At 42.5% G+C, this 13,164-nt stretch overlaps 1 protein-coding gene across 1 annotated transcript; it reads left to right on the plus strand.

Annotated features, from left to right (window-relative positions):
* Window positions 1-9,161: 9,161 nt before the first annotated feature.
* On the plus strand, window positions 9,162-12,916 carry six2a (SIX homeobox 2a). Its single transcript, XM_046402826.1, has 2 exons — window positions 9,162-10,223; window positions 11,689-12,916. Exons 1-2 carry the CDS (start codon window positions 9,664-9,666, stop codon window positions 11,993-11,995), a joined length of 867 nt encoding a protein of 288 aa, XP_046258782.1. The 5' UTR covers window positions 9,162-9,663; the 3' UTR covers window positions 11,996-12,916.
* Window positions 12,917-13,164: the final 248 nt, after the last annotated feature.

Below are 13,164 nucleotides of genomic sequence, written 5' to 3' on the forward strand. Positions count from 1 at the left end.
TTGTGAGATCCGATTTGATTTATGAAACGTAAAAGAATCAAACGCAGGGGTTTCACTTTTTTTCTTAGCAAACTGAAAAACTCTGAAAAAAGAATCTGATCTGAAAAATCTGATTTATAGATGATATTTCTGGAAATATTTAGCATGACAACGCGTCTAATCTAATGAAACAGCCCTTTGTTTTGAAGCTCCATATCCAAGGAAACATTTGAAATTTTCAATGCCTCTTACAGTAAAAGCCGTTTCACTTGTTTCCTCATGTCACACAGCGTGAAAGAAGGGAGCTCGTTGTGGACAGTGCGCTCCGAGTTGCCACTGTGGAATGGACATGTGTAGCAATTTATCACTCGTCTCTCAGCACATGTGTGGGTGGCCCAGCAGCGGGTATTATTGCAATTTGGGAGCAATTGACAGTAATCCCCTCTTTCTGCTTGTGTGAAAGCTCATCATCTCCCTGCACGCTGGTGGGCACGTCTTCACTAGGGATGACCTGCAGAGCTGGTACAAAAAGCTTTGGGTCTACCGTAGCTCATACTGTATATCATTATCAGCTTGTTTCAGACTTTCTCCTGGTGGTCTGGAGAGGCCTCTCACAGTAAACCACTACACTCACTCTCAGGGAAAACGTACATGAACGAATCCTTGCTGATGCAGAGATATCAACAGAAAGTTCTTTGTCTTGCATTCAGGCGATATAATAAAAATAGAGCCAGAACCAAGACTTGACCACCGGTTTGATACAGTGGCAACTGTAATATGGACATACTGTGGAGGTAACGAGAGCTGACCCACAAAATAAGCTATCAGTGCAGGGGGTCAGTCCTACTGCTGACCCAAATCAAGCAGCTGGGCTCAGTTTCAGTCAGTGAGGATCTGAAGAGGACCTCAAGAGTTAAGCTGCCGCTCCACTGTCTGAATTACGTTTACTGGCAAGCGTCTTTTTTCGATCTAGAAAGAATGGCTTGCCGTAGCTACTGTACTGAGGTTAAGGGGAGGAGGTCAGGGTGGATGGATTCGCATTCAAAGCGCAGAACTTTGACACCAGAGATTGAGGTTCACATCCAACATTATATGCATCATGCCTATTATATGAATATGGACATGCATATTCATGTGTCTAAATATTTGCTGTCAGGAGAAAGTGTTAATGTTACAATCCATACTCTGAAGAATGTTTAAAGGGAATATGTTGAATCACTGGCATAAACAGCACTGCTATATGGAGAACCTAAACCTTAGTAAAGTGTAATGATGCATGAGGCAGCTCCTCAGACTAAGCCCCATCCTTTTCCCTCAAATAGCTGCGGTTGCCATATGCTCAGATTGAGTATAATTGTTAGTTTCCTGGACAAAGTGTTCAGAGGTTTTCAGGCTTTTAATGTACCCTGCAGGCAGAATTAAAAAGCAATCATGAAATCCAATTCTTCCATATCAAAACAAATGAGCAATACGCTATGCCACAGTTCTGTTTACAAAGCAAACACTTGCCTTCATCTTCGCACTATCTCACATTATGTCCAATAGTGAGCGGAATATGGCAAGAAGTTTGATGGATGGTTTGGTTTAATGAGAGAGAAGTCATTTAGATGATGAAAGCAAACACATTATTAATGGGATTTCTTCAAAGTGGGATTGAGGTTTGCAAAGCATGAGACACTGAGTTAAGACACTGAGCACATAAAAAAGCTGTGAAAAGATAAATGTGAATTTTACTGTAAAGACAAAGCAGCAAAGCTAATAAGCTCCAATCAGAAGGTTCCTCTTCTGGTGGTCTGTGCCGTGGTGACAGCATGAATCAATATCGCCAATAAAAGTTACTTGAGGTCTTTGGAAATAATTTGATTTATGACTAAATATCCACAAAAACCTAAAGAAACTCCCATTAGCCTCAGCTGTGAGCCATACTTTGACTTTGGCACCAATTAAAAATTGCCAAGCTAAAATAATGAACATGGTTAAATGTTAACATCAGCATTTTGACACTTGTCACTTGTTTGCAGATAGCATAATCCGTCAGTAGAGATCAATACTGATGGTATCTTGCAGCTGGGATGTACAGTGTGCACTGACTCCTCAGTGACAACGGGTAGTTTATGCTAGTGAAAAGCAAATTATATCATTGTCATGTCACAATTAGAACACCATGCCACGGCATATTCACAGAAATTAATTTTGACATTGACATGTTCGTCTGCTTTTTTCAATGCCCACACACGCTGAGGCTTCATGACAAAAAACCCTCAAACCAATGTCAGGAGGACACGGTAAAAGGAAGCACCAATCACGTTATCAAACCTTAATTGTCAATCATCTTAATACCATAAAAACACCATGTAGTATGATGTATAATGAGACGTTTTTCCCCGATACAGTATCACTACAACTGCTGACTCTATCATGAAACTATTTACTGCCCATATGGCCGGTGACACGGGGTCAAGCCTGTGTTTCAAGTGAAGCCACAAAGCGTTGTAAAAGCCCTGCATACAGGAATGGATACAAATTCAAGCATTAGCACATTGCTAATTACTGCGGGTCGCTTTTAATAAATTCTTTCCTGACACACGAGTTCCAACACTGTAAAAAAGGAAGAATGTTGCACGAGGGAAAAACATTAAGCGACTCAGCAGACTTTTACTTCAAGTGAAAAGCAGCTTGGGTTCTATGTGAAGGAATACCATACTGTAAGATCTGGAAGATTCACACAGGATACCAAAGTCCCCTAGTTTGACTGAAAGAGAATTCTCAATTTAAGCATTCACACATTTTCTTGAATATAAATAGAACCCTGGCCATTCAAGCCAAGTTCTCTGAGAGTGAATAACCCAACAAACGGGCATACTGTAAAACTGCACTTCAGCTGCAGAGCTCTCTGTGGGAAATTTGACATGTTGTTTTGTGTCTCTGTGCTTCCTTCACTGTTTTAGTAAAACCAGTTTCCAAAATAAGATCTGATCCCAGCTCTGGCCTCATTCATACTGAAATAACATTGTGGTATCATAGTCGAGTCCTCTTTTTATTTGTTTTCGGGGTGGGGTAAACTCTTCCCTCATGCTAGTGGCCAAGAGAGGTATTTATTTTGCTGTTTGAAATGTTATGCGATCAGTAACAATAGGTTATCATTAGCCAGTTCCATGTCTCAGCCTTCTTCCCACATAAAAATGGGAAAAATGTATGAAAAGTGTATTAATCAGATTAAACCTAAAGCAGAGAGTGAAAAGTGCTATTTTGTGCAACTCTAACTGGTTCTGGAAAAAACAAAAATTCACAGTGAAAACATACAGCCTATAAGATCCCTGGAAAGGCTGCACACTTTGCCCTGTGCACCGCTTGCCAGACTGTAGACAGTAATACATAATTCCACCGTGGAGTGTGTTTGCAGTCATTTAAAGCAAGCCCACAGCGTTGACATAAATCAGTGTATGTGTGAAGCTCGTATACCTGCATGTCTGCACTCTGCGAGTTTGACGAGAGACAGGTCTGAGGGGATTTCACCATAAAGGTTAGGAACCGTGAAATCTCTGAGAAGTGCTGGAAACCTTCTCCTCTCCAAATTATAGCCGAATGCATGCTATACGGTCTTAGCGGTTGAGGGGGAAACGCCTTGGCAGTGCATAAAGGGCTCAGTGTGAGGCTGAAATGACCGTGCGACTCCTGAAAATAAACAGGAATCAAATGGAGTGATTGATTGAATAAATTAACCTCAGCAGCAAGAGTCCCCCCCTCCCTCCCTCTCTCTCTCTCTCTCTCTCTCTCTCTCTCTCTCTCTCTCTTATGCACACACACACACACACACACACACACACTGCCATGCATCAGCACCAATGGCCAGACTTTTAGAAAAACAGACACTTGTTGCTGTTTGCTCCAGTGCTCAGGCCAGCTGCAGTCTGGGAGTTAAGTTTGTTCCACAGCAGTGTGGTGGTGGTGGTGGAGGCGGCGGCGGTGGGTGGTGTGCAGTGGGGTGTTGGTTGGTTAAGGCATTTTTCCGGAGAGTAACAGCTGAAACTGCATAAGTGCACAGCCTGTGCTTAATTGCAGGGCCTTTAATTTGTTCTCCATACTCCAGAACATGCTCAGGTTGTAATTATGTGGAATGTAAATGCGCCAAAGAGGATTTTAGCAGGCTTTTTATTTGCTGAAAGCAGCGTACCCAGTTTCAGATTGATGCACCCGTTAAATGCCCTTTTGATTATCTTATCAGATGCTGTCCAGGTATTTCATCAAATGCTATGACAAATAATACCCAATCAAAGAAAAAAACTGAATTTAATGACCTGGGAAAGTTTATTACCGTCGAGGCTGTAATCATGGAGTCAGCATAGAGAGCACCAAATGTGATCTGCCAGGAGGAGGCCCCATCATCCCATCTCATTTCCTGTGATGCTGCCTACAGAGCCTTCATATCACATTCTCGTTTTCCACTTTTTCATACATTTGAAAGTAACAACAGACAGACAGTGACCTGCAGCGTTTGACATTGACTGTACCTGCCCCCAGCAGTCAGGCAACGACTTCTGCTGTGGTACGGCAACACGGCTTGGACAAACCACATGCAGAACTGCAGGACAGTTGCAAAGTTTTGATTATGATTACATTTGCAAATTATTATTTTGACAGCTCTGTGTGGCTGCCTGTTGTGGAATAGCAATTTGTTTTATTTATGTTTTATGCCAATATATGTTTAGCATATATATTACTTATTATTAATACAATATATATTATAATTACTTGATTTCAATAAGCAGAGAGTTGAGTCATAAGTTATGAACAAGAGTGCAACATTTTGTTATCACTGAATGTTTTTCTTGCCATTTAAAGTAAAATCTGAAAAAATCGAAACTGAGTGTCTGCTTCAAATCAGCATTCAGTCGCCCACATTGGCAAAAATCTTGAATTAAGATGATTCAGTCGTATATGTTTTACAAAATGACTCTCACAATAAATGCACGGAGGCTGACACTGAAAAAGCTGACTCAAAACATGAATGATTGTCTTCTCTACATGATCACAAACTGAAGGTGATGTTTGGTTCACCCAACACGTTTTTTAACAGCCCGTGAAATTGCTGCGTTTTGTGCAGGCCTTCACATTGCGGAGTGGGCCTGAAATGTAAACCGTCCAATCTGATGAACCTGCCGACCGGTCAGAGCCCCCACAGCACACACACACACACACACACACACACACACACTCTCCTCTGCCCCGCCCCTCGGTCCCTCCCCATCCCTCCCTGCTGCTTGCCAGTGCGGTTTATTGAAATCTCCTCTTTGCTCTATAGGACAGCCCTGGCCTCTGGGGTAACAAGATAGATGTAAACAACCAATTATTGGATAGGCCCTCATTCATATCCCTTCAGCCGGTATAGACACACAGGCTTCTGGCTTTAATAATTTCTCCCCCTCTCTCTCTGCCCAACATTTGGACGACTGAGCTAAAGAATGTTACTCATCAGCCTCTTGTCTCGTCAGTGTAGCACAAATACAGAATAAACGCCACGTCTCTGCCTATATGCTCCCACCACAACACATATTATTTGCAACACACTCCAAAAACACACATCTTGCAATAATCAGCTCAATTAGTGCAGGTCTTGGTGGAGAGCGGCCGAGGTGAGCGGTGGGAGGTTGTGAAAATAGCCGGGGGGGGGCGGGGGGTGATTGGCTATTAGGGGAAACGCGATCTCCGTTCCTCAGCGCCGGTAATAATTACAGTTCGAGAGCCGGAGCCCTCTGATCAAACTGATCCGTGGAAACAAGTGGTTTACAAACACTGTCAAGGGCCAGATATGGGACCCCGATGTGCCCTGTCACTGCCGGGGCGCACACCCAGCGGCCGTGAACGCCTCAACACAACCAATCTTCTTCACATTTCCATTCACATTTTAACTGCTCGCTGCACTTTGGTTTGCTCTGATATTTCCTCTCCAGACGATTCTCATGAATTCTAGTCAATAGGTTTTCAGTTATGACAAAGACCGAAGGAGCAGGTGTTTAATCTCTGACTTTGTCATGTCAAAAGACCTCAAGTTAACAAGATTTCATGCCATTGAACTTCCGTTTTGTGTTCCGCAGTGATTACAGATTAAAACTGGATGCGTGTCATAAAACGATATAAAGATAACTAGGCTACCTGTGAAACTTTCACGCCCACACAGTGTGTCCTCTCATCAGAGTAACAGCTGATGAGACCCCTCATGGCCTTCATGTGGAGCTCCTCCGGGAATCTATTTTGATTACAAATGTTAGGGATGAGGCATACCGTACCATCCTAACAGTTGAAACTGATAAAAATGAGGAACTTAACCTAACAATATATATAGAAAATAAAATAAAATGCAGCAACATGTTGATATTTTTTCCTTTCAATAATATTTACAGTCTGAATGACCACTGAAATGAAGCGTCAAAATTAGGTGATAACTTGACAGGAAAATCGTGGGACCCCTGCGCGTTTAGTCACCAGTCGAAGAGCTTCATGTGTGTTTTGAGCTCACTTTCGTGTGTGTGTGTGTGTGTGTGTGTGTGTGTGTGTGTGTTGGAATAATCTAAAATCCGTTTTTCGCTCTCTGGGCTCGAGCTTTCTTCGATTTTCGTGAATCAAATCAAATTAACCAAATTAAAACACATTCAAAAAGCAATTTAATGTCATATTCCCGGGGTTATATTAAGATATCTGACGCTTCAGTCGTTTTTAAACAGATATTAGTGTGAATATTAATATTTCCTCTTTATATTTTTATTAATTTATTTTATTTGGGAATAAAAGTCATCCGTTCTCAGTGAGTTTATGGGATTTTCTATAGGCTGTATGTCTATAAGTTTAAATCTCTTCCTTGTTTTTCTCGCTATCCATTTCAGGCGAGCCCCGGTCCCCTGACGATTACCATCAGTCAGCTTTAATGCTGCAGTCTCACTGAACTGCGCTTCAGGCGAAACCCAAGTCAGTTTATACAACACAGGGAGAACACAACACGGAAACAGGGATCAGGCTCCTCTTACAGGACTCCTCTTCTCTGGTGATAAACCAGCTTTATAATTACACCAATAATTCCTCTAAAACAGCCACGACTCGGACGAAATACCCCATCGCAACAGGCCTGCACATCGGGAAAATATTGATGAATTGGTGTTGATCTGAAATAAAACGGAACCTTGGATCTGCTCATTTAATTACTTATTTATTTATTTAGCTCCCTGAGATTTTGTGCAGCTCCTGGCTAAGACCTTAGATGAGCTGATGATATTTATTTGCAGCTTGGAAATATGAAATGTCAAACCCTTCTGATTATAATAACGATGATTTGAGATTAATTTTTAGACCTTTGATATTTTTGCTCTCTGCCTGTCTGTCATTTAGCACGCGTTAGAAGTTATTTTTCTCTCTGAAGTTGGGTCTTTTGGAGCTTTTTTGTGGTTCACCGGTAATAAACAGGTCTGCTGCCGCAGGAGGTGTGTGTGTGTGTGTGTGTGTGTGTGTGTGTGTGTGTGTGTGTGTGGGTGTGTGTTGTTTGAAGCAACAGTGTGGAGTGATGTGATACTGAGTGTGGATGTGACTGACAATCGTATCTCTAATGAAGGAGTCCCATGGTGAGGAGATAGAAATCTACCAACTGGTCAATCTCTGGTCCAGCAGTCAATAACACACACTCGTGTCCGTCTGCGGGACACACACGCCGCCACATGTGCCTGACATCACCGCAGCAAATCACATGAGAGTGTTTTTGTTGCTCATCACTGCTTCACCGCTGCAGTCTGACAAAAAGTCCTCAGTGAATAATAACGACTAAAATCAATTCTCCCACTGCCTCCCTCTTCCTCTCTTTGTGTCTCCCTAACATTTCATCTTAATTATCACACTGAGCTGATTATTCGAGACAGTTCCCCAAATCTAATTTTCCAATCCTGCTTGTGATTTTTGATAATCTCTGACTTCCATCTCCCTCTGCTGTCCCGCCAAAGCGCCTCAGCCGGATGACAGAAATACAGACGGAAAGTTTTCTCTCACCGGTGTGCTGCTGTCGCTTTACTTCTGTGCTGCTGCCCGACAGACTGACTCTCCTCCTCTGCTGTCCGTCCAAGAAGCTCTGCGGCTCACACTCACACTTCTTTCACCGCTGGACCGGCTGCTCACCTCCACTTTGTCACTCCGTGCGCTCCTGCCGTCACCGCCTCAGCCCTCATTAAAATCCCCGTGGATTCATCATCACCGTTGTTGCACATATTAGACCTCATTTTCAAAAACATTTTAAGCAAAAAATATTCACTTAATAAAGACATATAATATTCTTTCAGGGGATCAAAAATATAGAATTGTCAGATTGGATTTAAAAATACTTGAATTAGTTGCTAAGTTAACAAGCTCCTTTGCCATAACGTGCACAGTATCTGCCAGATATTTTTTGACAAACTGATTTCTAAATAAATCCTGCTTTATTTATTTCGAAATCTTAAAGTCCAATTTTTTGTCTGATTCTGTAATTTGAAGCTCTCACTCTCTTGTACTCTCTTGCTGACGTCATTTTATGGCTACATTTATTGATATGACTAAAGCGCGACGCTGTCAGCTGTTTCTAATCACCTGCACACACACTTTGCATAAATTGCGATTTACAAAATGACGATTTTGACAGCTTCAGGTGAACGTAAATCAAATGCGTCTAAATTGATAGGAGGTAAGGAAACACAAATCGCTCAACTGCACAAATCTATTTTTTGATTGTTAATATAACAATAAATTTGTTTTTTTTTATTTTTTATGTTAATTATTGCTTCACGGTAACAGCTGGAAGCTGATCAGGTAGGCCTGTGTTTGCGCACTTTTCATTAGTGGGTGCATCAGTTGTGGTCGGCAGTTTACTTTGTCATTTCACTTGTATGAAATGATGAAGTGACTAACTTTAAAGATCCAGGCGAAATGTGAAAATCTTGAATGATCTGTGAGCGCCGCTTGAGGCTTGAAGACATACTTCAGCCGACTCTGTGCGCTCTGGCGCCATCCTTCCTCCAGCTGCGGAACCACTCTGCCGCAGCTCTGCGCTCTTTGGCTGCCCGAGGTGTCCGTCAAAGTGAGGGGAAAGGAAAAAAAACTGTTTTAGACGAAAAATCTGAGCAATATTTCCGTTGGTAGGCGGGCTGGTCGTGAAGGGAACAATCAGGTTGACTTTGCCAGGGAGCCACCTCAAAGCATATCAGGTTACTTTGAGTGACAGCGTAACCATGGCAAATAATTTGACTAAGGCTATTGTCTTATCCTCACCATCCCCGGGTCAGATAACCGACCAATCAGAGTTCATATAATCGCCTGTCTTGCCAGCTTAGAATAATATTATTAAAACGAGCCAGCGAGCCCGGTCTCCCGGAGTAGGTTATGTTGAAACGGCATAGAAAAGGTGGAGGAGGACGGTGGAAGGAGTAGCAACTTTCTCTCTTTCTCACCAACTTTATGAGGATTTGTCGCCTGGGGTTTTGCATGGCTGAATGGACTTGAGTTTGGTCCACAACACGCAGTTGGATGTTACCTCACCTTGGGTTGTTTTAAGTTTTAAGCTTTTGGAGACCCTTTGCCGTTTATGGACTTAACGCGTTTTGATTTAATGTGAGACTGAGTGGAGAAACGTGGAAGTGAGGCACAGTATAATCTGTACTGATTTACGTTGTCGCCATGTCCATGCTTCCGACGTTTGGTTTTACGCAGGAACAAGTGGCATGTGTTTGCGAAGTTCTCCAACAAGGAGGGAACATCGAGCGGCTGGGACGCTTCCTCTGGTCCCTCCCGGCGTGCGAGCACCTCCACAAAAATGAGAGTGTGCTCAAAGCGAAAGCCGTGGTCGCCTTCCACCGAGGGAACTTCCGAGAGCTCTACAAGATCCTGGAGAGCCACCAGTTTTCGCCACACAACCACCCGAAGCTGCAGCAGCTGTGGCTCAAAGCGCACTACATCGAGGCGGAGAAGCTGAGAGGCCGCCCGCTCGGCGCCGTGGGGAAGTACCGCGTCCGGAGAAAGTTCCCCCTGCCCCGCTCCATCTGGGACGGAGAAGAGACGAGCTACTGCTTCAAGGAGAAGAGCAGGAGCGTTCTCCGGGAGTGGTACACCCACAATCCTTATCCATCCCCGCGGGAGAAAAGAGAGCTGGCCGAGGCCACAGGACTCACCACCACGCAGGTCAGCAACTGGTTCAAAAACCGACGGCAGCGAGACCGAGCAGCGGAGGCAAAAGAAAGGTAGGAGTAAAAAGACACCCAAGACATATTTCAGAGTAGGCAAATCTTGTAATATTTTTATGTATGTGACTTCGAACAAAAGCAGACAAAAACAACCAGCGTTAGCTCGTCTGTCCAGTATGATTTGCTGACCTACATCTGGCAATTTCTTGCAATGAACAAACATTAATATAAATTATTAAGAAAACCAGTCCAGCTCCGTCCACGTGTCTGTGCGTTACGATGGGAGATTAGATTAGATGAGTTTACCAAACCCCACACTTTTGGTTTTAGTTAAACTCAAGTCCCGCACTGCTGTTTGCGTGTTTGTGAACGGTGTGAAGGCCGTGCGTAAAAGTTGAAAGGCAGCAAACGAAAGGGTTGTTGCCAGATAAATCACGAGATTATAAAGTTGCATTTATCCTACTTTTATGTTAAATCACACTTATTGTGAAATTTGAATTAGAAATTACGATCAGAGAAAAAAAAACCAAAAACTAACCTACTTTTTAAAACCCCTCCAGACACTGAAGTAAACACATATTAAATATATGAGAAAACATCTCAGAACACGTTTGAAAGATGTTCTGCGGTGGAATTGATGTGGTGGAGCCTTGATATCAGCCCGATCGACATTTCATTAGGAGCAGTTTGTACTTTTCAAAGTTTGGAAAATACACAGAGGCAGGCGTGCAGAGAGACATGCTTCAGTCAGGTGTTCGCTGGGTTGGTGTCTTCTTTCACCCTCTGGCCACTAATTCGGGCTGAAAGCTACGCGTAAATCATGTCTTCCCACTGAGGAAAGCCTTACTCACTCACTGCAAACACACCAACTTTGCCATACGCAACAAGCACACGTTTGGCAATAATTAGACCTGTCATTTATTCAAACGTGGCAAAGGCCGAGAGTTTGCCCACCTTGATAGGCGTATTTACCCACGGGTCACTCTGGTTAAATTCATTTGCCAGCCACACAAACAGGCTACTTAATGCAGCTAGTCAGATAGATTTATTGTCTTCAGTCAGCGTTCACCACTTCAGCCGTTTAGCTCTCTGCCCTGCTGTAGTGAAATGAGCCGCAGTCTCTAATTATGTCAGTGATTTTCTTATTATTTCTATTTTGGCACGCGTGGACGCTTCCTGATTGATACATCAATGAATCATCAGACGGAACATTTCATCTTTTAATTTTGCTTATTGTGGCCAGAGTAAATATGTCGCACCCTAATTAATATCCAAGTAAAATATTAGGTAAAGTAGGGGAACATTATTATTGTTTTCTGAGAGTGTTTAAACCTGGAGTGCGTCTGATGAGTTTCCTTTTCACAACGTTAAAAATACATGCTTTTAAACATTGAATTGCGTTATTGCTCTTCCCCTTTTTTGTTTAAGCAGAGTGCACTTTCCTGCATATTTTTCCTGGTGCTCTAACATGTTCATCTAGACTTGGACCACGCTGATATGTGATTCTGCTTCCTGTTCGCAGAGAAAACAACGAGAACAGCAATAGTCACAACCCCCTGACTTCTTCCATGAATGGAAATAAATCTCTACTGGGGAGCTCGGACGACGACAAAACACCGTCGGGGACTCCGGATCACACGTCTCCGAGCCCGGCTTTGCTCCTCGGCTCAAACACCGGTTTACAGTCCCTGCACGGCCTCGCCCCGCCGCCGGGGCCCAGCGCCATCCCGGTACCAAGCGGTGCAGACTCGGTGCACCATCACCACTCATTGCACCATGACACCATACTGAACCCTATGTCTTCTAATCTGGTGGACCTTGGCTCTTAAAAAAAAGCCCGGAACAGAAGGGGGGGACAGGAGCACAGTTTGTTTTGTTTTGTTTTTTTCCTTTTTTTTTAATTTACGTGGAGGCGCGAGACAAGCTTCAAGCAAGGTGCAAAGCAGACAGACTGGAACACTGCGAAAACAGCCACCGTAACAAATCATTTAGTCTCATATTCAACCTTAAAATCTTTTAAAACAAGTGGCAAAAAACAGAAAATCTGCCAGTGGGTACAACACCCTCCACTCATTCCCAAATTCAACCTCCGCAGAGCACTTAGCAGTGAGAAATCCTCAGATCGGCTCTATTTAAAGCAGCTGCTCACCCTGTTGATTTATTTTCTCTTTAATTCTCTTAAGAAGAAAAAATATAATCCCAAAGATTATGTGACTTGTTAAGACGGGTCATTTTTGCAGTGGTGGTGCAGACAAAAGGTGTTGAGGAAAGAAAGAAGGAAGGAAAGAGAGAAAGTATTTTACCGGAATGTAATAACAACGTTATATTGTTGAAAACAATAACAATAAAATGTCTTAATTATTGTAACTATTACAGTTGTTATTTAGGAGTTTAGATATATCAACAGACTCCATAGGCGCCGAGTTAAGGGTATATCCCTTTTTTTTGTTTACATCGGGTTTTCCAAGAGAGCCATAAGCATTTTTTTTAATTTTTTTTTTTTTTGAGGGGGGTTGGGGGGATGATGGAGTTGGCCTATGATATTCTCAAGTGTCTTATAAGAGCCGTGATAAGATGAAATATCTTAATCTCTTGATATTATTATTATTATTATTATAATTATTATTTGCATTTTCATTTGGAAAGAGACTGCATGTAAACTTTGCGATAAACGATGAAACATAAAACGATCCACCTATAGTTTCATATACCCTTTACAATAAAAGAAAAAGAAATACATGGATTAAAAACGACGATTTCTTTCATTCTGAATGATTCATGACTTTTTTTCTCCAGAAAATCATATTTATTTTTTTTTTTACACTTTGTCGGGAAGAGGAGGGTCAACTCGTTTTAGCTTTTAAACTATTCAAGCTGGGTGACATTTTAAACATACTTGAACAAAGCAAATATTCCAACACCAGGACAGCTGCAGGCTAATATCTAATCTTTACACAGCCGCAGAAGGTTTGTTTTTGCTCGACAATGTGTCTGCATG

The sequence above is a fragment of the Scatophagus argus genome, chromosome 10 (genome assembly GCF_020382885.2).
Source record: "Scatophagus argus isolate fScaArg1 chromosome 10, fScaArg1.pri, whole genome shotgun sequence".
Lineage (NCBI taxonomy): Eukaryota > Metazoa > Chordata > Actinopteri > Scatophagidae > Scatophagus > Scatophagus argus.